Here is a 24,825-nt window from a genome sequence, read left to right as displayed (position 1 = left end):
TCAGAGTTAAAAGGAAGGATGATGTTTTACCTTCAGCCCACCCGCCATTACAACCGATCACAATAGAGAATGTGTGGACTGATGTGTGTTGTTTTACAGAAGAATTAAATAACCTCTGTATTTATTTTCAGTGTCACAAATTCAGGATGGAGAAAAATGTTATACCTACCCAACTTACCTCTTCAATTGTAATGAATATTTCTTAATTTTTGTATCCCAGTAGAGGTAGGTATTTAAAATGAGCTTTGGTTAATAGAGTAAAACAAACACTGTCTGTGACTGTAAAGCATATATAGGATTTACTATGCTTTGACATGCACTGTCAGACTATTTCACTAGCACATTACTTTACCAGGAAGGCCTTTCTTCTCCAGCCTATATGCAGCAAGCTGTGTGAGGTGAATGATGGAAGAGTAAGGCCACATTATTTAACATTTGTGTGCCAAATGGCCTCTCTTATTTGGGAAAATAAAAGTTTCTACTTTTGTATTAGTTTAGTGATCACAGAAAGACTTTCCATTACTGAAAAGGAGTTGGAAATGAAGCTGGAGACAAAATGACCTTTTGATTTGACTAAGTTACTGTGGACTTGTGGTTTAATTGTTGGACGCTCTTGCGTTTTGGGGGATTTGTTTCTTTTTTTTTTTTTTCCTAAATATATCTGTTCTCAAAGTGCTCACTTGAGACCTGAACTTTATGTACACACTGACATGTTTGAAAATCAGGCCCTTATTACTGTACTTTTTCTTTCCAAATTAAAAAAAAAGGCTATGTAAGGAATATTAACTACTTTGGAAGTAGCAGTCCATTTTAGATGTTTAAAGGAGGCTTACACTTCTTAGTTACTTTAACTATAGTCCCTCTTTATGGTACATATGAAAGGGGACAGTACAAGTTTGCCATACATAAGTTTGCCATCTCAAAAGCTATACTTGAACCTGTAGGTGAAGCGACCTCCTCTTTTAGATATATAGTAAATATTTTCTTGCACTCTAATCTTAAAACAATAGGAAGTACTCCAAACAATTATGTTGCGGCTCTTTGCTCACATCAAAGTTGAAGGGGTTTTTTTATTGCACTCTGCCAAAGCTTTCCATTATGAGTCACAAACTTTAACTGTACAAGTTTGATTGTTAGCAGTCAAGAAAAAGTATTCATCAAAAGCTCTCCTAGGCTGTAAAATTAATAGTAAAATAGATTTAGCAGAAAACTTAAACCTGCGCTGTTAGTTAGATATAATTTCTCTTACAGATTTATTTCCGTTACCCAATATACTATTTAGAGAACTATTTTGGGTTTTCTATTTAATGATGTGGGCATTTTTCCATCCCTTAACAGTTGTATTATAATTTGAAAAAGGAAATTGTTAGCTTCAAACATGACAAATCCTTTGGGTGTTTTAATGGATTCTGCCATTTATGATAATCATTTGAGAAAACACAAAGAAAGGAACGTGTGGCCTGCTGCTAAGTAGGAGAACTTGCAAGTCAAAAACAGCTGATAGTCAGGATTTCCAAAGTAGTCATTAGGAGGTTTTCTATCTAGTATTAACAGATAGTAATAGTTTTAAGTGAAAAAGGAAACCTTCACGGTTGGTCAGAAAGTCAATGGTATAAATAGTTTAACCATTTGAAAAACTTTATTTTATAACCCTTTTTATTTTGGTTTTCCCTGAAAGACAGGTAATTCCATTTAATTGCATGTGGGAAAGTACTTTCCACTCTTTTCCTATTTTTATAGTTAGCATTATACTTCAGCACGATGTTGTAAAGTAAACTGTGAATGAAATAGTAGAATACACCCTGTTTTTAGGAGAGTGTGTGTGTGTGTTTTTCTGTTCTTAAAAAAAGTCTGGATATCTACTAAGGTATGTTATGAGCACAGCTGGGCCTGTTGGCCTCATTTTAATGCTGTCTAAGGAATAATAAGATTTACAAAACATGTCACTAAAACATATGCAGACATATGCATTTGCACAGAAATCTCTGAGATTTCTTAAAGACCCAGACAGGGATTACATTTGTGCCTGATGCTAAAAGCTGTAATGCCACACTGGCTAAGTCACGTCCAACAAGGGCAGCCATCCAGGCAGTGAATGACCACATGAAATTGGTTGTGAGGACCATGACACCCATCAACACTGTGAAATGGAAGCTGATGTGATCCTGCAATTCGGCAAGGTGCTACATACACTGCAGAGGCCAGTTATGAGTGTTTCAGAAGGACAGGTTTTAGAAAGAGTAAAATCATTTGAGGCAGACTGATTGAGGGGGGGGAAAAAAAGGTAGAAAGGGCTCACTAACATAGGATTAAGCAGAAATATTGGATGTTAGATTTGCTCCAGACACTGTTTTTTTTCTGTCACATGTTCAACATATATAAAATTTTCACTACATCATTAAGGAGCTCCAAAGAAATCTGTTCCGTGATGAATGGAAATAAAAAGTAGCCAGTGCAACACACGTGGAAGAATTATACTGAAAAATATAACTGTGAAATGGCTTCCTGTTTCCTGCAGCAGCAAAATAATTCTTAGAAAGAGTTAAAGTAGAATTGTTGGTACCCATTTATATTTTCCTTTGTGTAACTGTATCCTGAAGACCTGCTTTGGAAAGATGGATGAGTAAGGCAATATGAAGCCCTAAAGAAACTCCAACAGTATTAAACTTCTGTAAGTGTTTCAACTTTTATTGCTAAGTATGGAAAACTAAAAGCCTGGATTCTTTGGCTTATGTGCAAACTATTTATATTTTTTTTCGGACAGGAGCTCATGCAATTGCAATAATTTTTTTTTTTAAAGCAAACTTAGAAGTCAGCAAGATTTTGACTATAATGTCTGCATGTATATTTTGAGAAGATATAGAAATAGAAGCCTAAGAAAATACTTCTCTTTAATCAACTCAAGACTTCTCCTGATTATACACAAAGTAAGCTGGGACTTACAATGGGATCAAAATGGGCTCTGACACCCTTGTGACTGAGAAGCGATTCCACTGATATTCTTCAGCTTGCCCCAGCTTGCCCACTGTAATCTGGGAAAGAACTTAGCTTTTCCTTGGAAACTGGCCCAAATGGCACCCTCTTTTCTATGCTATCTGCTCTGGTGAAGGACATATTTTGGCACAATGATGTGGCCTGTTACAAGATCCACCAGAATTACTGCAGATCCTGGCTTTTCCTTTTTTTTTAATGTTTTGTCTTTTGTGTGAGGAGTGGGGGCAATGGCACTGTCTACATATAGCATGTCAGCTAAGGAAGAAAGAGCATAAGGCTATATGCTCTGTGAAATCTGAAAATTGCACTTGATTTCAGCAAACTTCAGCTAAATTGACCACAGTGACTATGTGTAAAAATGAAGTCTCTTTGCATACAGATAAAACACAGTGATTGGTTATTAGAAGGGTATTTGGAAATTCACAATGACGATTTATTGTAGTGATATCTGAAAATTAAATACTTGAGATGTTTACCTGGAGTAACCAAGTTTGTAAACCTTATCAAAAGTGTTTTAGCCACGTATCCTAATAATAATACCTAGAAGGTCTGAACTTTCTAAGCAACAGAATTATTAGCAAGAGCTGACTGCCATTTGGGAAGCAGACATTGCTGGTCTCGTGGTGGAATGTAGTGATGCTTTAAATACAAGGGACTTTGATTGTAAATTTGAAAACACGTAAAACTAATGGCCATTGATATAAAAAAGTTAATTTAGGAAAAGGGTTTGTAAAATGCATTGGTTGACATATGGTTCCATCCGTACTTTACTTATGATTCTTAATATTAACAATGGCAGTCTGGCTTTACAGAGAAAAAAACCTATTTTCACTATATATAAATTCTAGACAGGACATGCAGAATACATACTGGTATAATTTCTTCATATATTTCTTAGCATCAAGTCACTGCAACATATTTTTCCATTCCTTAGCCTTATCTCTTTTTTTTGCTGGCAATATCTTAAGCTAAATATTTAGTATTTTATGTATATAAAGTGGAGCAACCTAAACTATATGACAAACTATGACAAAGAGGTAGAACTAAATATACTTGTGAGAGAGCATCTACTCCAAAAGTTCACTGGCCAAAAGGATTAAAACATCCAGAGTACATTCTTTATCATTAAAGTATTCTAGGTTTTTTTTCTTTTCCAGACAGGAAATAAATAAGACCTTTTGTTAAACCTGAGTCCCAGAACACTGCCTATGTTGGCTGCTCTAGTATTTTTGACAGGACAAGAGTCATTCTGTTTCACATAGTTAAAACAAAATCTAGAACCCATTATTTTAGGGAGATAAGACTTCTTGAGAGGTGATTATCTAAGTAAGATCTGGGTGTCAGAAAAATCTATTTTCCTAAGTACTGTTATACAATAAAGTAGGGCCAAAAGGAGTATTTTAATGCCTCCTTAGAGTTCTGATACAGCTGCTGTCCAGGGAAGGGGTTTCATCAGACTGATGTTGATGATTGAGGCACACACAGTGTTTGGGGTGGGTTTGGTTGCTCTTCACTTTTATTCTGCCTTCTTTGGTTGGAGAAGAGCCTCCGTGAGAGATGTCTAGGAGGTGAGACTCAAGAAAAGGAAGATTATATAAACTCCTATTTTAACTACCATTTTCTCCACTTGGATGTCTTTGTTTTAAGAGGCTTCTGCATGGAAAATTTCTTGGTTTAATTTTATAAGTTAACTCTTAAACAGGAAAACTGACTGCTAATCTGTGGTGAGGCAGTGCTGGCAGCTCTCATCTTCATTTAATGAAACTCTTTTACATGAAAGCAAATTATAAAAATGGTTTGGTGAATAGGCAGTTACCATGTGTATGTTATCTGATGCTGCATGTAAGAGGTGTACCTCCAGAACTCCAAATTGGAATTGGAAGTCCCACTGGATAAAATCCTATTAAAAGAGAAATACTGTGTTGATGTTTTAGACAAATTTTCAGGTGTTTCTTAGAGTGTCTTTCAGGTCTTCTTTACTAACATAAACTGTAATTATACAAACAGTTGTGACTGAGAGCAGCATCTTCCATATGAAGATCTAATAACTAGAGCAACTATTCATAGGAGAGAATTCATATGTTGTCTTCCATATTGACATGGTTTGAAAAAGAAGTGACATGAGCATGCGATATAGTTAGATTGATCAGATGACCTGGCAGAAACACAGCTTTTCCAGCATAGGTGTCTTCATGAATCTGGAGCATTAGCTATCACAGTGTTATGAATCAGTGTTTCTGATACTGAAGTATAGTTCCTAGACTTGTACTTTCAGGAATCAGTAATAACAAAAAAGAGTTGGCAGCAACAACTAGTAGGTAATGGTTTAGGATAGTATATAGTGTGTTTCAGAATACCTACAGGTTTTGCTGTGCCAGTTCATGGTTTTTTTGGGAGTGGATATAAGGCGGTTTTAAGTTGTAAATTGTCACAGACTGGGTTAGAAAGCATTAACTCAATAAGCAAACAAAAGTTTGCTTTCGTTAGAATGAAAGGAAGGATTCATGTAATTTTGATGTTGTACTTGGGCTACTGAGCAGCTTTGCCCATTTGCACACAGCGTTCTGAATTATGGAAATGGCGATGATGTTTGTTCCCATTTTCAGAAAGGATTCTCTAAATACATTTAGCATATTGCAGCTCCAGAAATACTTTTAATGACACTATCACACAAGAAACTCAGATTGAATATGTTCAGTGATGTGGAACTGTACTTTCAACTGTGGACAATCTTCTATACTATTTAAATTACTTTAAAGAGAAGGAAAAATATGAAAGAAATATATTAATTAAGTCTGTAGCATAGTTAGTTATATGGTTGTATAGTCTCAACTGGTACAAATAAGAGTAGGTGCATCAAAGTAAGCATAGCTAGGTAGCATTATATAGCCCTAGATTTAACTATTTTTTTTAGTACAAAGGTATATACACAAAAGTATGGAGAAGGAATTTAAATTAGGATCCTGCAAAGCAATAAGCAATGTTTTGGACACAGGGTAAGTTTATTTATGAATTCTGAGCAACTTTGAGATGAAAATAGAAAAAAAATAATGGGAAAAATTCATGGTATTCTCTATTAAATGTAAAGAAATGTTTGAAAGTGACTTTCTGGGTAAATCTTGTTCACACATGTAGTTGCTGCAAATCAATAGGAACCATGTGGAATCTTTTATGCCAACTCCTTGCTGGTGTCTCCATGAACTACTTTATTTTGTTAGAAAATATAATTAACTGTAAACTATCAGAAACAATTAGACTAGAAAATTCAGCTGTATACCAGTATGTACTTCTGACCATTAAAAAATAAACTTGTCCTCTCCTTCATAATATCCTTTTGCAACTGTAATAGCAGAAAGTGGCTTATTTTCTTCGAATGTGTATTTCAGATTAATGATATTTTGTTAGATTATTGCCCTGTTAAAGTATTTTTCCTTAAGTTCATATTGCTAATATCTTGAAAGGAAAAAAAAGGTATTTTGCATTGAATTACATATCATTGTTGTGTCGTATTGATGTTTAGAAGCTCTAAAGCTTTTATGTCCATGTTAGTGATTTAAACAACAGTAGAGGAATTAAGTTTGAAAGAAATGTTCTTTCATGCAATATTAAACTAGTAAAGTAACAAGCTTTTTGCGTTGATTACTCTGTGTACATTGTTTCATATTAAAGTAAATAGCCTTGTGGTAGTTGTTCTCTGCTAACACTTGAACATCATTTATAGGAAGGTATGCAATTAAAGACATTTAATTTCTCCAACTTCACTGTAAATGTGTAGTGAATTAACTTTAGAAATAGGTTGTTCATGGTAGGGGCTTTCTGAGAATAAGTGTTGAAAGATGTGAGTCGAAGTTGAAAACCTGGATGTTGAATAACAGTTCTTGGGGTGAAATCCCAATGGCCTTTTTGTCACAAATTATTAGTGATAATTGTCACTACTCACTCTCAGGATCTGAAAACCATCTGCCACTGCTAATAGAGCACTATCAATCTGAGTTATTTTTTCAAAACTCTTGTCTGGGATCTCACATTGCAGGTATTAAGTGAAAGTTTATTTCTGTCTGAGAAATGAAGGTATGTCAGCTGTTGAACTAATCCAAGAAAAAATCACAGGCCCTTCTTGCACATTTTGCCTGTGATTCTGACCCTGCCCAGTTAGAAGCAGGTCTTTCTGTCACAGATCTTCTGACCAGTCTCTTTCCCCTATTCTGCGAGCAGTCCTCTTTTACCTAGGCATGTGTTAAAAGCCTATTACCAAAATGATAACTTTTCATAATCTACACATAGGAGTTAGATTCTGTGTTTGCTTGGTGTGCTTCATCTCTCGATGTAGAGAGAAGGAAATATAAACTCTGGCAGGATTAATCCCAACAAATGTTGAGATTAACAGCAATCTTTTCCTTAGAGTAAAGTAGAAGTAACTTTTGAGGGTGAGGAATAGTGCAATTAGTAATGATTTTTTCTGTTAAAAAAAATTGAGCTATTATTAAACTCAGGAAAAATCTAAGTTCCAAAATATCTCTAGAACAGTGTAACTTTGAAAGTCTTTCCAATTGGTACTTTCTGCATCAGTTACCAACAAGCATTTTTGTCTAACAGGAGATATTAAAGATGCTGCCTGGGATTTTTGAAAACTGATAAAAACAGTTCTGAGAAAGAGGTATGACCTTCATCCCTCAAAGCGGTATTTAACTGCCTACATTACTTGACATCCAAAAAACAAAGGCTTGCAAAAAAGAGACTGATAAGGTACTAATACCTGCATGTAGGCTACATCTTCTAAGAGTGTGCCAGAATTTGTCTGACAGAAGGCAGAAGACAGACAGTATGGATTGCTGTATTTTTCATCAAGTGGCTTGTACCATCTGTATATATTTTACATGTGCCTTTTGAGAGGCAAGGAGTGTAACTTAGATCCCCCTCGGCTTTGTTCTCTGCCTCTGCACCTACCATTTGGCATAAGATGTAGCTAGTAGAAGAAAACTAAGATTGTTGGGGCTTTTTTCTTTAGTTGCAACAGCTGCAAAACAGATGTAGGCTGACATGAGTTCTGCCAAAAATCTCTTCCAAGTCTCCCACCCATTTTCCACCAAAGAGAAGCTAGTCAGGTGATACAAAGAGACCTGAAGGTCAGAAAGAGAGCTCCCAATCCTGGCTGTATGGAGACTGTTAAAAAGAAACAATCAGAAAACCTAGATTTACTGCTTTGGAAATTAAACCAACCAAAATTTCTACAATTACTATTCCAAGGAGTCTGATATCAATAGAAAATAAAAGGCAATTTGTACATGTACCACAGCAACACGGCAGCAGAGAAAGTCAACTGACAGCAGGAACTCATAACTGGTGTTCACCTAACTGGCATCCAAGTCTCTTTTTAGATGTATTTTCAGTATCTCATTAAGCAAAATACCATGGTCTTGCTGGTCAAATCTTTGCTGAAACACAGTTCCTAGGATTCCAGTTGTTCTGTTACGTGAACCTCAGTACTGAGAGGGAGTCAGCTTTCTGTGTACATGTCTCAGGTTTCTGCCTACCTCTCCAACTTCTGCTTTTGGTAATACTTGAATGTATCATGTGGTATTTTTCAGAGTATCTTGACTATTACAAATGCATTCAATTACATTCGCAGCAAAGAAATAAAAACCTGGAATCTTTCCACTGTATCAGACTACTGATTAAATTGTACTGCTGACAAAACTGTGGCTGTTGGGCACTTGCAATCCAGCTTGGCTTAAAGGTAGTATCCAGCAATAGCATAAATGTCTAAATAACCAGTCATCTAAGCATGCTTATATTTGCACGGGATCTGAGTGGGCTAACATTGCTAGCAGTGTTAAATCCTCTGTGCTGGCAAAGATGGAGGACAAATGCTACTCATGTAGTTACACTTCCCTTTCCTTACATCGGTATCCCAGGAACCTGGAATTTAGATGCTAACTGTATTTATAAATTGGGACCTGAGAACCATGAGGATTAACCTGAATGATGACTTGACTCATTGCATTTTTACTGGCTGTAAAGTAATGCTGTTTTCCTCATGGAACCATCTGCTTGCAGAAGAATTGCTTGTGTTATAAGTCTCAGTCACTCACAGAGATCAGTATCCTCCTGAGAGATGTTTGGATGGATGCTCCTGAAAGTTTTTGCCTTTCACTATTCACAATAACAGTAGCTACCAAGGTACTTTGACTGACTTTCTGTTGCATTTCCAGATTTATGTCTTCATTTCTAGTAATTAATTTTCAGTATGGTGTCAGTGTCATCTGTAGGTGCATTGCTTTTATTTTAGGTTGCAACCTTTAGTTTGGAAACCAGTGAGCTGTGGATCTTTCTTACAGCAAGTACTGACATGGGAAGTCTTGGCTCACAACCTCACATGGGCACAAGTTTACCAAGGGTGTTCAGAGGACTTTAGCAATGACTTGCATGAAATACATTTCCATGTTATACTGCAGATAAACAGTATGCATACCTACCTGCTTTCAAACATGTATGAAACATGTCTCTGGTGGTACAAGAATGGCAAGTTTGAATGCTAAGAAAAATTAGTTAGGTATCTCTCTTCAGTGATTGACTGGAATACTGATATAAGGATTTAATTATTTATGTTCAGGCCATCTAAATAGTATTTGGACCTTATGATGAGGCAGCAGACAAGGAAATTTCAAGGAAGAAAAGCACTGTGCATGTTCCTGCAACAAAGAAATAGAGAGAAGTTATAGTGACTCTAGTTTGCCAACTAGTGTGAAGGAAGAAATGTGAACTTCTAGGTTTAAGGTAGTTTTGATCTGTCAAGTTTTCTATGTTGAGTTTGGATAATGGACCTTGGCCCTACACTGTAGTCAATGGGTGTGTCATCTAATGCGGTCCTTTCCTAGAAAATCCCTACTTCAGCTGTGGCTGAACAGCTCTCAAACCTGCTCAACAACATTGGTGGATACCCTCAATCAGACACACCAACAGTACAACCACGTATGAAGCAAAGTTCTGTGTGTCATATCATCAAAGGTTAAGAGGTTTGGTGATCTGAATGTGTTATCTTAAAAAAAAAATAAAAAATGACTATAGCACTGAGTTAAACATCAACAGTTCACATTAAAAAAAAAATAAATTCTTGCAAGTAACAGAGTAACTGACAAAAAGTGAAAACATTGATAGTTGATTGTAGTTTGAAACCAGACCCACTGGCCAGCTGGACAGTCTCAGGCATGTCGATGATTCATCTGACACAGAATCCCAGGGAGTGATTTCTTGTGAGCCTGTTCATTTGGATGTTGATGCAGGTTTCTATTTAAATCAGCAGCTGAAGTGTGAATTTATCTGTGACATTTTTAAGATGGTTCATGAGGCCAGAATTTGACTAATGATACTCCCACTGATCTCCTGCTAATTTTGGATTTATAGGTGTTGTACCATACCCAAACTTACAAAAGTCTGGTCCTTTTTTATTTTTATTCTTTTATTTCCACTCTCTCTTTCTCAGTTTTCTTTTTTTTTTCTTTTTTTTTTTTTCCCCATTTGATTTCATTTATTTAAACGGACTTCACTGACAGCAACAGAATGACTGTCACTGAGTTCAGTAGTTTGGCTCAGGACCAAATGTACCTGTTTCTGAGAGTAAAAGGAATTAGGTGGATGTTAACGAAACTTTCAGCAAAGCTCCTCTGGTTGTGGCCAAAGTATTCCTTAGCTGTAGTGGTAGCAAATTTCCTATACTGATAGCAGCTGTAGCATAACTTCCCTACCTGCATGGTGGCATGAGTAGGAGGAGATTTTATTATCACATGGGATGCGTTCACCAATTTCTTACTGATATGTGCTGAATTTCCTATGCTTTGTCTGTTACCTTTTCCTGAAAGTGTAACTGGACTAAACCTTAAAGTGTGCTCTTTAAAATAGAGCTTTGGCTTAAAGTGTTAGTGAAATGATAGGAGAGAGACATTCTTGAGGTATTACTTATTAAGACACTAATCAAATGATACACATCCTGTACTGGTTGGATGCACTGAGAGTTGCCAGAAGTGGGAAGGAGTTGAAGCTTTGCAGAAATTCTACAGAGAACTGTTAGGAAATGAAACACTGAAAGGTTTTAAGCTAAAATTTGACGTGTGTGAATAGAAGCAGCAGTTCACTTTTGTCAGAATTACTGCTGCTTTCCTGATTTACAGTGAAGAATTCATAGGTATGAAAGCAGGGATGTGTCTCTGAGAGAAGAAAGTTTGAAGAATGGAACTTAAGCATGTTGTTGTCTTTGGGCTTGTTTCCTTTTTATTTGTCATTACTTCAATTTTTTAAATATTTTTTTTTCAGATTCCCAAGAAGGAAACTACAAGTCAGAGGTCAACAGTAAACCCAGGAAGGAAAGGACAGCTTTCACCAAGGAGCAAATCAGAGAGCTAGAAGCAGAATTTGCTCATCATAACTATTTGACCAGGCTGAGGCGATATGAGATTGCAGTAAACCTTGACCTCACTGAAAGACAGGTACTGATGCAAAATAATGGACTATAAATGCTTGCCCAGTATCTACCCATGGTTAGTAACTCCTCATATTAGAGCTCTTGTTTATGTTACTAACAGATATGTTGATATATCAGACTGAATATCAAAATGATACACATTTATTAGCTCCCTACTATGCAAGTAATTTATATTTTTATAGGTACCAGTTAAAGACTTGCTTCATCTAGGAGACTGAGATGACAGATAAAAGCACAAGTAATCTATCTGATAAACTGATGCACATCTTTTCTAATCTGTCCACACTGATGTGTCTGAAGAAATGGTAGGTTCCAAATACTGTACGCACAAGCAGTTGATTGGCCTGCATGCAACAAATATGAGCATCTTGTTTTAGTCATTAAAGATATGCAGTTGCCATTTGTCCAGAGTTTCTGAACATCCTGTTTCCAGATGGCAGCAAGAATGGGAACACCAGCAAAACTGGAATACAGGCATTTTTAACCACTTTATCTCACCCTGCACTATAAAAGCAGAGGAGATGATGGAATTTCTTATCACTGTTACGGGTTTCCTGCTCACCAAACCCTGGCTCGGGAAACAGTTCTGCATGTGCTTAAGTTTCATCATGCATGTTGTCACATTGATTTCTAATGGAAATGTTCATGTTAAGCATGTACTGAATTGTTTCAGGATCACATCCCAACGCATTAAATAGGTAGTCAAGTCACATTTCAAAAAATAATTACATCAACATACACATTTTAAAAATGTGTTTTAGTAAAAACATTTAGAATACTGGATTCAAATACACCAAATCTGATGAAATATTACCTACGGTTTTATCATTAAAATTGAAAGTTTTTTGCCCACTGACAGCTAGTCATCCTTTCTTTAGGAATTAATTTTAGATTAAGGGATTGCTTTAGTTTACAGTCATTAACATGATGATACATTCAAGGGAAGGTATCAAAATAGCACCATGATTTGTGAACCATATAAGAGAAGTTTTTCCAGTTTTCTTGAGTTTCATTAACTCCTGCTATAAGTAGACATCTCAGTGAAAATCCAGCCTTTTCTACACATATGAATACACATTTACTCACACAAGCAAATGAAACAAGTTGGGTTTGTTTTTTGTTTGTTTGTTTGTTTTTTTTCTCCTTTGAAAGCTTCTAGAGAATGGCTGTCCCTTCCAGCTTGACAAGAAGAAGCCAGTAACTTCTCTTGTTTGACTTGAAAACATTGCCAGGTTTCACTGAAATAATTTTCAGTTACTTAAATAAATTTATTATATTTTTAAAGCAAGCCATTTTGTATCAAAGAATTGATAAAATTTTGCCTTTTACATTCCTACTGACCAAGGTAAGCCGAAACAATTAGATTAACTTCCACACCTGATTTTGAAAGCTAGGGTGAGGAGAAATGAATTCTTGTCTCTGTGACAAAGGTAGACTCAGAGTGGAACATTAAGTAGATTTAAAAAACATATGCTGGCCAATTCAATGGGAATCAGTAATCTGAATTCAGAAAACATATCCCCATTTTTACAGTGGTGAATTTGGCCTGGAATTTAACTATTCTCCCTATTAAATTCTTTATTATTTTCTTCAAAGAGCAAGTTGAGTAGTAGAACTGAATGAAGAGACAGTTCAGTATCGTTAAGGAAACAGTTAAATTAGAAGTATACTGGAAAGAAAGAGATAAATATTGAATGTTGTCTCTGGAGGAGAAAGACAGCCTGTGCTATACAACTACAGAGTATTCATATGAGTCATGGGAGCACTTGCTGTTTTCTAGCTGCCACATAATGTCAGTTCTAAGCATTTTGCTGATAATTTGTGATAATTTCTATAGAATTATAATTATTATATCTAATTATGTAATATAATTCTTCTCTGCTTCCCCAGATTATCACAGTGACAACTGAGCTGCTAGAGATAACTCCCCTCCTTCCTGCTTTCCTTCCTGTTTTCCTGCTTTCCTGCTTAAAGCCACCCTTACTTAAAAATCTTAATGCTTTCCTTTTTTTTAACTTTATAGAGTCCAGTTCTCTATCTTGCCACAATAGTCTGAGGAAAAAAAAAGATAGCATTAAAACTGCATAGCTAATAGAAAACAAAAAGAGAATTGAGAAAAAATTCTTTTTCAGTTTCTGAATCGTACTAAGCCAAATAATGATGTCACTTCCAATGCTCTCAATTAGAAACGTCTCTTTTTAAAATCAAATATGTTACTTTGATGAAAAACTGGTGTAAACAGGCATGGAACTGGGTGTGGGTTTCCATGGTATATGGCAGTCTTCAGAAGCTGAATGCAGTAAAACAAAAGGTTTGACTCTTCTTGAATTCCTTCAGTGACTTAAAAAAAATACTCCAGGGTGAACCTGATCTGACACTTAATATATCTTTTCTTACAGTTATGAGAGTGAACTCATGTTCAGGACCTGTCTTTCCACCATTAGCAGAATGAATGATTATTCTTGAATGGGACAACATCACCTATTTGCTACTTACTACTGTTACTACTTTCTTTTACTAGCCATCCCAACAGAGGATGTCATATTTTATACCTATCTTAAAAAGGTGCAACAAAAACATTCCTTTCTCTAAAATTATTATGACCTAATTAAAATGTATTGATGGAATTCAAAAAAAAACCACTCTCCAGTGATGTAGCATTTTTTAGAAAATTTATGAAACAGTTTTCCTTTACTACTTTTCACTCAAAGGCTGCATTGCAGAAAAAGGTACTTGATCAGCAGTAGTTCCTTTGTTTGCAATAAGTGAACACACAAGTGATAACCTCGATCTCATCACAGGCTGTAGACCTATTTGTGTTGGAAGCTCTCTTGATCTCTCATGAAACACTGAATTTGCACAGAGACTGGGTTTTTAAATAAATGACAAGCATCATATTATTAAAAGGGCAGAAGAACAAAAAAATAATCTGAGGAAAGTATTGTTGTGTCATCCTAAAATTACAACTTTCTGTCCTTTTCCAGGATGTGAGATAAAAACTGGAGCTTATTATCTTAAGAAAGCTCTATCTTCCTCTTGACTACATTGATAATTTCAACCATATGCTGCAGCTTAAAAGAGGCACTGACCAACTAACACTTCATAATTACCTTTCTGGCATTTAAACAAGCTGTAGAAAAACACATATGTCTGGCCATATTTAAAAAGCTATATGAGGGTATTAAAGTTTTCTACAGTCATCAAAGTAAGGCTCCATTTGACTTTTGAAACAACTTACAAGATCAGTTCAAACGTAAATGACTCATGGAAGGCCATTTCACAAAAATAATAATGAAAAAAACCCCTCACAACATATGGATCAGGAGAAGGAAGTAATCCTATCACTCCCTAAAAAGGAAACCTGAGTTACAAGACAGGAGGATGAAATGAAATGAAATAAGTGCCTCAATTGCCTAGATATTAAGAGTGCACTTTGAGAGCATTATAAGCACATCTGGTGGTAGGATGGCTCTATTATGGTATTGTAAGAATTCCAGAAGTATAGGTACATATAATTCCTGCTCTGTCTCCTATGGAGTGCTCTTACAATCCCTGCTCAACCAGCAGTTAATAATTTTCAGCTGGCAGGCCTCTATTATATTTTGAAGAGTCAAGACTAAAAACTATCTTAGCTCCCTGGATATTTGTAACCTTGACAAGCGCATTCTTGGCTTTTTTGTACATCCAGATAAACTTGGAGAAGGTTCCATGCAAACCTTTTAATATCTCACTGTGGGATGAGGAGAGGAAGCAGCTGCAGTGGGGTATCAGAGGCGTGGCAAAACGGACATTTTTATGGAGTTGGTCCTGCCAAATATAGAAAGAGTAGGAGATCTTTCCACCTCACAAGATCTTTTTGCATGGAGCTAATTAAAAGAGTAATGTTGCAGTTCTGCAGGCTAGCTAAGGTTACCGGAATAAACAGTCCAAATATGTAATGCTTCTGTTTGCCAACATAAATGGAAAATCCCACCTAGTCAGATTAAGTTCTGCAGATGGCAATGAGAAGGTTTATTTCTTCTTAACTTTATTTTCCAATACCTGCCCAGAAGCCACCAATCATTCATAAAGGACCCGAAGCCATTGATTTTGCATAGACAAAAGACAAAATTTTCTTATTTTGAAGAATACTTTTGCATCTGGCAGGGGGGGCAGACGAGATGATCTTTCAAGGTCCCTTCCAACTCCTAGTATTCTGTGATTCTGTGATCTGTGTTTGTCTTCTATGTATGTGGTACCAACACAGGATGAGTGAGAAAGGAATAAGCTTTGTAGTGCCGCCTTCTACCAGAAAGAGAAGCAAGCAGCATTCTTATTTAAAAACATTTGGGCAATATTGGTATAGTACCATAACCCACACTGTAGCACTTCACTGTTGTGAATAGACAAATAATAGAAAAGTTTCCTCCAGACCCAATGACCTCAATCCTTCATCACAAGTGATTTCAGCAAAACCCTTTTTGTCATCACAGAGCTCAGAGGAGGCTAATCACTGCATTTTTCAGACTTCATTGGTAAGGTAAAAGTAGCTCCCATTAGTCACCCTGGTGAGAAGCCTGGGAGTTCAATGTTTCACAATTGGGTGTTTGTTCTGAACAGCCTCTGGAAGTGTCAGTGTCTCTCCATGCATTACACTTTATGACTAGATTGCTACTTTAGGAAGCTAGATTTCTAATGTTAGGTGATTAAATTATTCTCCCATATACTTTCAAACAAAATCACACAGTGGATTGATAGGACAAGCTTGACCATATCTGTCTGATTTATTGTGCTGTCATGTCTTCTCTGAAAGGCAGCTGCTCATTCCAAGCTTTAATGTGCTAAGCCCTCTCTATACACACTATAATAATGAGCCTGTGTAGCTTGAAATCCTTTGGATTGTTTGTTTTATTGAAAGTAACACTCTTAATAAAATAAAACTCACTAATACATTTATATTTATCTTAAGCAATATAAACACCAGCAATAAGAGTTACTGTGCTAACTCAAGTTTTTTCATTCTTAGGAATAAAGGCTCCTAGCAAACTTAATTATAACTTGTGCATCATTTTGATTTGTATGATAATTCTTTTTTTAAAAAAAGTACATGGCAAAACTTCAAACAGACTATTTACTTTTGTAGTATTGATTGAATTCAAAGAAGCAATTGCATGTGTGAAGATTCAAGTGTCTCAAGCTGTTAGTTGTGAGTGGACCCTACACCTGCAGAGAAACCCCATGAGGTTCTGGGTAGAGAGAAACCTCTGTCTGTTCCAAGCAGCATATGTGATATAGAAATATTAGCAGCTCATACGGCTGCTTTTACAAAGTGAGTAAACCTCTGTTGTCCCCCACTCCTACCCTTTCTTAGACACAAGTCAAGAAAGATGTGGCTTCTTCTGTCACCTGTTTAAGAAGATAGGAGCTTTTCAAGTTTGTCATTTATGGTCACTTTTAAAAAAAGACAGAAGAAATCAGTGATGGACAAATGATATTGGAGAGGTACAAATGAACATGTAGAATAAAAGAGATTTTTTTTTTTTATGCAGGGCATTGAAAAATGTAGAATCTCTTTCTGGTTTCACTAGTTTCCTCTCCTTGAGGCAGACCTTGCTGAAGCTTCCTGAGGCTTACTAGCTTTAAAAGTGGATGTTGATTTTAGGCCTAGTTTACCATCAAAAGACTCAGGACTGGCTTGTTTTGGAAGGCAAAAAGGCCCCTCCAGATTTGAAGTCATAAACTGTGGAACTAGTTTAAGCGAATACAAACATGAGTGCTTCTTACTTGAGCAGGGAGATGGCTTCCATAGCCACAGAGCCCTGGAGGATTGTCATGGGCCGGCAGTCAGAGCTTGCTTTCTGCCGAGTTCCACTTCTTGATATTTGCCTCTCTGTACTAAAGTAGTAGTAGAAAAAAAGCATCAACATACTCAGCCAAAAGCCAGTCTTGTTTACCCACCATCTTTTAACTTTTGCACTCAGTTGATCCGTGCAAAATGGATGCAGAATGATGCATGTTAGAATTTTTTCTCATTAAATAAAATGCTCTACATATGAGTAATTAATTCAGGTAAATGCCTATAGAAAGAAGAGGCAAAGTCTAGCTAAAGGTGATCTGCCTCACAAATTAATTTTGAAGATCACTGCTGGAGAAGGTGGTAGTGCTTTGGATGGAGTCGAAGGAGGTAAACTGAGTGCTCTCAAAGACTTCTGAAACTGGAAAGAAATACTCCTATCACTGCTTTCCTCTGAAATACAGTTTTCCATCAATATTCCATCCCTGTCTAAATGTGGGAGGTGGAAAGGAGAATGTATCACCTAAGCAGTACCCAAACCTCAACTGACTTCTATGTAATGAAAAACCAGAACTCACTCCTACACCTTCCTGGGTGCCAAAAGCTCCGGCTGTCCTTTGTGCACCTGCCAAAACCTCCCCTTTTCCTCAACAGCTGCTGCAAAGTACTTGTGCACGTTCAGTGCAAAGTCCTGTAATGTAATATGGAGCAGATTGCTTTGAATCAGTGAGCAGGTGACTTAAGCAATTTTAATCAGAGGCTTCTGGTACCACTTGTTAATTTCCAAAGAAAAATTCATTTTCTCCAACTGATGTATTTTGGTACTATTTAATAATAACAAAGAAGATATTTAATACTAAGATTTATTTGAACTGGTTTTAAGCTCAAAATATATTTGAGGTTTTTAAGAGGTTTTTTTGGAATAGAAATTGGAATTCCTTTAAATCACATAAGGAGGAAAATTATGTTTAATTCAATAAAACTACCTTAATTTGCTCTCTGATGTATCCAGCATGACTGAAAACCAGCTGAACTATTTAAAATCTCATGTTATCTTCTGTTATTGAAGTGAACTGATAACTCTGACTACCATTTCTGTAAATATTTTAAACTAATAAATTTGATTCTTCCAACTCTTAATTAATAGTCTAGAATAGGAAAAGAAACTTCTGGTTTTACATTGTTATTTGCTTTTTTTATGTTCGTTGAATAAACTATCATGAGAATACTATATATATGCAAAAAAGTAAGTTTCAGCTGCCTAACACTAGTGACCTGTAAAGTTCATGAGTTTGACTTTCTTTAAAACTTGGCAGTGTAAGTATACTATCTAAAAATAACAGGAATGTTTTCAGAGCCAAAGAAAGCTTAGAAGTAAACTTTTAAATTTTTTCAATTTTGAAAAGTCAGGGTTATTTTTTGTTATCCATATGTTTGTCTGCATTAGAGGAAAGGAAACTGACAGATTAAAAATAATAAAATAATAAAATGGCCAATGGATGACCAGGGACAGAACACTTAAAAGACATGATGATTTGGTCTTCCTGACACATCATTTAGGTAAAATAAAACATGGAATCTGGGTTACTGACTTCAGAGACACAGAAATATGCATCCATTATAGTAAAATAAGAATTTCAACTGGCATAGTGCTCTTTTTTCTAATTTTTAAGGTTTGCAAAATATCAAGCCTCAAATTTTAATCTCATTTGGGACTTATGCCAGTAAAATCTGGAATAGGAAAACTAATTTTAGGAAAGAATCTTTCATTTCAGAAAAGAGCTTTTTTAAAGAGAAATGTCTTTTTTTCATAAAAGAAGAAAGACAGCAGACAGTGCAACTACGGTAGTTTAACTTCAGTCATGCTTTAATTTCTCAGACAAGAATTTCTTTATTAAGAAATAGTTATTAATTATAGAATGTGTTTGTTTAGCTTTCCTCTGTAAGTACAGAATGCTAAAATTGCATGTCAAAATGAAGCATCTGCATTCTACAGAGTCTGGCAGAAATCAGTTATTCTTGAAGTTAATATGACTGAAGTGTTCTGCTGAAGAAGGAGTATTAAATTAGAAGTTTAGGTGATATGCTAATTTGGAACAAAAAGGATATGTTGATGTCCGCATCATAAAGTTTTATTGAAGTTATACATGCAAGACAGCACATAATATAGCCCTTAAGTCTACTGAGGACCTATATATTATAACTATATAATAACTACTTTAGTAATGTAGACACTGTCAATCTCCTTGTTTTGAATCTCTTCCCGCAGTTTCTACAGAGTAGACCTTAAAATAAATTGGTCACAGCAAAAACATTTATCTTGTACATCAGGAGATGCGCAACGTGAAATCATTTGCTCATATCTTAAGTAACAATCTAATAATCAGATGTGAAGATGCAGATGCTGAACAACTTGTTGACTAAGGGAAAAAAACCTGCTTTCGTGCCAGTAAGCAGATGTACTCGGTAGACTGTCTCATAAGTGCTGATTTAGAAACAGCTGTTAATGCTACCATCATCTTTAATATAGTTCATTTCCCTCCACTTCCTTTGTTTTCTTTACATACATATGCTTGCTCCATACAGTTAAGTTGTGCTAGTCAAAGGGTGGAGAAGAGGGAGTGCATTTTAATACATAATAGACAATCAGGACCTGAGTCTGGGAGGTGGTGAGCACTCTCAGCTCCTGCTGGAGCTAACTTAGACTTGAAAAACAGCATTAAAATGTTCATAAAACCTAATGTCATAGTAGAACTTTAAGCTACTTTAAAAGGATATAATTTTTGCCAAAGTTGTAAATGGCACAAGCTAGTTCTTTCACTGGAAAAAGAAAAGTTCAGGAGTTTTTCAAGTTCACTTCAGTAAGCGCTTTTTCTTTCTCCTTTATTTTTATTTCCATTTTTTCTTTACTTTTATTTCAGTCATTGTCTCCTTTCTCTAACTCTTGCTCTTTCTCTCTTTCATTTTCTCCTTTTTGTTTCTCAGAGTGTTTTGTTCTGCATGTTTTGTGCAACACCTGTAAGTCCCAAATGAGTTGTGTGTTTGAAAAGCACAGCTTGCCATAGACCCAGATAAACTGACACTCTGAAGCACTTCACACAAGGTTTGCTTCACTTCCTTCCCATTACTAAAATATACATGGATCACATATCAGTAACAACTATACCCCCCATAATTGACTCTTCAGCTCCAAAGGAAGTTCAGAATTCCAATATCTGAATTTGATCTCTAGAGGAAATAACAAGTGAAGGACCTGTCTCACATTATTAGCACATGAGCATTAAAGTCTTCATCTAGAGTGCACTGAACACTGTGGAAAAACTCACATTGACATTAGTGTACTTTGAATCAGGTCAAAAGTGGATTCAGCACTTTATAATGGAGGACATAAAGAAATACATATAAAAAATACCTCATGTATTCCCAGCAACAAAATACTGTAAGAAAAAACTGGAAAACAAAAAAGAATAATGTATTAAATTGGAGTAAGAAATGTCAAGCGAGCAGATGTAAGAGTTTAGCTCTTTCTGTGACAGAACAGAAATGAGCACCTGCACCAGAAGCCAGGCAGCAACCATCCTGCTCACGTCTGTCCCCGTCAGAACAGTTTCTGACAATGTCTATACAAGTACTGCCTTCAGCTTCTCAAGTTTCCAAAAATGAAATGGATGTATCTGGAAGGTGGTTTGCCTGGATCTCTCCTGTTCCACTAAGTTAGTTTGAATCCAATCTCCATATTGACATTTTTGTTTTAAATGCATCATTGCTATTTTTCTTGAAACCATTTTTTGTATGCATTATTATTTTGGTTTAGGCTTTCAGTGCTGTGACTTATTCTGTGAATGTCCAAGGACATAAAAATATCCAGAAAATGGCTTAGATCTTTTAATCATCACTCTGATCCGGTCATTTCTTCTTACTGAATAAAATTATCTTGGCCCTTATTTCAGAAGAAGAGTGGTAATCTGTGGTACTGAGTTGAATCCAAAATACATTATTTTTGATGTTTAGATTATGATGGCAGTTGCATCTACTGCACTGTCTGGCAGCAGTAGAGTAGTGGTTTTTTGCAAGAGAAACTTCATTGTCTTAAAAACCAAAAATAAGAAAATGACATCTTAACTTCCTACAGAAAGTTACTAAAGCTGTACCCTTTTGAAGTCACTGGTTCCATGGACACCTCTGATAAGTGAACTGAGGATGTTCATTTCCAAGATCATAGCAGCCTATAATGAATACCTTCCCCTTCACACTCATTTTACTTTATAAGCCAGATTCCTTGGCTCTCATGAGCTAGCTAAAAGAAAGGATGTGCTGTGCTTTGTGGCTCTAACTAACCTGGAATAATTTTGCTCTGTTCCCAAGTGACTGGTTTTAACAGCACACATTTGCTTAAACAGGAATATAGAGTATAAAAAAATAAATATACCTCTCTTCCTTCCCACTTACGTACATATAGATAGTGACGTTAACTATCAGTTCAGTTGGAGTAAAATTTTAATGTAAAATTCAAAGTAATAGTAAAGGTTAAACACTGCAGTGTTTCCTGGATATATAAGACAGATTCAGCAAAACAGCATTTTTGTGGCTCTGTTACTCATGTTGTACAATATGTCCTGCTGTGTCTGTTCCTCGCTGTTTCTTTTAAAACTCTGAAACACATTCTGCTAAAGGCAGCAAAGGATACACCGACATTGCAAGCTTTCTTGCCGCCTTTCCAAGTGAAAAGTTGCAGATACAGTTTATTTCTCTGTGGAACCTTCATATGTGTGTGCACACACACACACACACACACACACACACACGAGATTTTTTTTTTAGCAACATTACCTCTAAATGGATCAAACCCAACAATTTTCTATTCATACTGTTTTCAGTGACAATATTTTAAGTTGGTTTGAAATCAGCCTTTAATCTGTTATAATCTATTTGACAGATGCTATGCACATCTTTTTTTTTTTCCTTTTCTTTTGGCTATTGAAAAAAAAGGTCCTTGTGGTTTGCAGTGCTGGTACTTTGGAACTGTGCGAATAATTTAGGTTTGCTTCCCCCCACATATATTTCTATACAGAGACAGGGAGGAGGGGAAATGAGTTTCAGCTGGAGTAAAGTCTTGGGGTTTAATGTGACTTCAATACAGATACATTTTATATCTTCCATTCTATTAATTTCTTTTCCATTCTCATCTGAAATAATTTGCTGATTTACACTCAAATTTATAAATTCCATGTCCTCTGGCTTTGGGGTTATTTATTTGTCTGAAAAATTTGACCAGGGTCTTGGGCTAAATTTAGTAGAACTGAGGATCAGTCAACTAGGATCAATTAAATACATTTGTGAAATAGATAGCGAAGTCATGATTTTTGACAGTAAGAAATTATCTTTCAGTTACTTCAGCAAGCAAAAAAAAAAGCTTTGAAAGTGTTCCATCTGAAACTCACCACCAGTTTACAGAAACAGGCAGAAAGCAATGCAAACTTCTCAGCACAAGTTGCTTTCCAGGGTAGCTACTCTTTGAAAGGTAACTAAAAGCAGTATAAACACAAGGGGCAGCAGTATGGGTCCCTGCCACCAGACAGGGGCTCTCTATCATGTAAAAGGTATGTTCTTCTGCACGTCCCTTGGTGGGAACCATTTTACCTCTGCTTCTCTCCCTATGAAATAGCATTAATACATTTTTTCAACACGATGCAAAATTTTTAATGTTTTCTAAAGGTCTCTGAGGTATTCCTGTGGAGCTAACTGCTGCAGAGAGCCCTGTTGCCTTCTTGCGGTAACGCTGTTCCCTCCTTCGCAGTTGTTATCCTCACATCCCCAGGGTTCATGTCCTATCCAAAACTGAATCCCCTGCTCCTCAGGGAAGGTTTGCTAAGCTTTTTACCATGCAGACAGAAAGGCACTGTGTTGCACATTAAAAAAAAAGAAAGAAAAAACTCGAGTGCTGTGGTATAGGTAGAAAGATCATTATTACCTTCAATGACCTCATCTTTATTTTCTTGTTTTTTCTTTCTTCCATGAAGGTAAAAGTTTGGTTCCAGAACAGGCGAATGAAGTGGAAGAGGGTAAAAGGGGGGCAGCAAGGGGCAGCGGCCCGGGAGAAGGAACTGGTGAATGTGAAAAAGGGCACGCTGCTCCCCTCCGAGCTCTCTGGCATCGGCGCAGCTGGTCTCCAGCACACGGGGGACTCACTAGCGAATGATGACAGCCACGACAGCGATCACAGCTCTGAGCACGCACACTTATGATACACAGAGAGTGTCCCAGCTCCGTTCTCAGGAAAGATGCTTTGCCAGCAAGCCTTACACAGGCATTGTTTACGTATGCAAGTGACTCTGGCAGTGATTTTTACAGTTGTTACGGAAAATTAAGGCTTATTGTGTCTGCTTTTCTTGATTTTTAGATGGTTTACAGTAAGTGCCATGTCTTAAAGGTGCCTCAAGATTGGAGAAGTGGAAGACGAACTTACTTTGAACATTCCAGATTTGTTTGTCCTGTTTATGACAGCGGGCAGGTATTTTTGCTTTAGCTTGCACTGAAAATTACATTGCTCTCAACAGACGTTATATTCTGAAAACCACAGTGCCACAAAATCACTATCTAGTGGATAAGAAATGTATTTTAACTCTGTATATATTTACCTTACAGCATTTTCCTGTCTTCACTAATTTTAGCAATGCATTCATATTAGCTGATGGCAATAGTCACTCATGACAGTAAATGGCTTTTTGTCTCTTTAGTTTTGTTTTGTTTTTCCAAAGACATACAATACATGCAGATACTTTTGCTCAAGTAGAGAACAATGCAATAGTGTCTGCTAGGACACGTCCTTGTATGACAGACAAAACAAATCTTATGTTGCATTTACTATCAACTGCTGCTAATAGGGTATTATTAAACTTACCTAGCTCCTCAATTCTTCTTATCTTGTAACTGCAAAAAATGATTTTTAGGATCATAAGGATAGTCCAGTAACCTGCCAAAAAATGTCATGTTCCACTTATGCTCGGTGGAAACTTCCCAAAGAGTTATTCATTTCTACTTTGTCATAATTGAGTACATTGATAAATACTGACACTCTGCAGAAATGTTGTTGCTTCATCTTCAGTTGAAAAAAATAAACCAGCAGATAAGCTGAAAGTTATTATCAACTGCTTATGTTGGTAGAAATCAAAATATGAAGGTAACTCATTATTGTGTCCCATGTGTAAAATCAAGACATATTTTCTGTTACAAGCTTTTGTGTACATACAAGCAAATACCAAAACCCAGAACTTAATGCAAACCATTGATTGTACTTTGTAAAGAAATATGTTTAATAAATAATCCTTTTTAAATAATTCTGGTCTCTCTACAGTGATTTCATAGGAAGCTTAAAGTGTTTTTTGTAAAAATCCTAAGCAGCTCTGCCTTATTCAGGTCTTTTGGACCTTAGTCGGTCTGTAGACAACACAGTTAAGTTTTCGAATTTAGGCTTTTAATCTTGGATAAACCTTCTGCCTTGATCCATTTGGGGAACTCTTTCCTTTAGCAGGAAAAAGGCATCTAGCAGCTAATGATGTCTTCAGCCAAAAACAACATG

The 24,825-nt window shown here is 36.2% G+C and overlaps 1 protein-coding gene across 1 annotated transcript in view; it reads left to right on the top strand.

Annotated features, from left to right (window-relative positions):
* MEOX2 (mesenchyme homeobox 2) overlaps nucleotides 1-24,576 on the top strand; it is a 52,307-nt gene extending 27,731 nt beyond the window's left edge. Inside the window, exons 3-4 of the mRNA XM_010183115.1 lie at nucleotides 11,305-11,477; nucleotides 23,267-24,576. Coding sequence (XP_010181417.1) covers nucleotides 11,305-11,477; nucleotides 23,267-23,491 — 398 coding nt within the window. The 3' untranslated portion in view covers nucleotides 23,492-24,576. The remainder of the gene's footprint in view (nucleotides 1-11,304; nucleotides 11,478-23,266) is intronic.
* The last annotated feature ends 249 nt before the right edge of the window (nucleotides 24,577-24,825 follow it).

Source organism: Mesitornis unicolor, unplaced genomic scaffold (assembly GCF_000695765.1).
Source record: "Mesitornis unicolor isolate BGI_N332 unplaced genomic scaffold, ASM69576v1 scaffold1654, whole genome shotgun sequence".
Taxonomy (NCBI): Eukaryota; Metazoa; Chordata; class Aves; order Mesitornithiformes; family Mesitornithidae; genus Mesitornis; species Mesitornis unicolor.
This window is presented reverse-complemented; position numbering and strand designations above follow the sequence as displayed.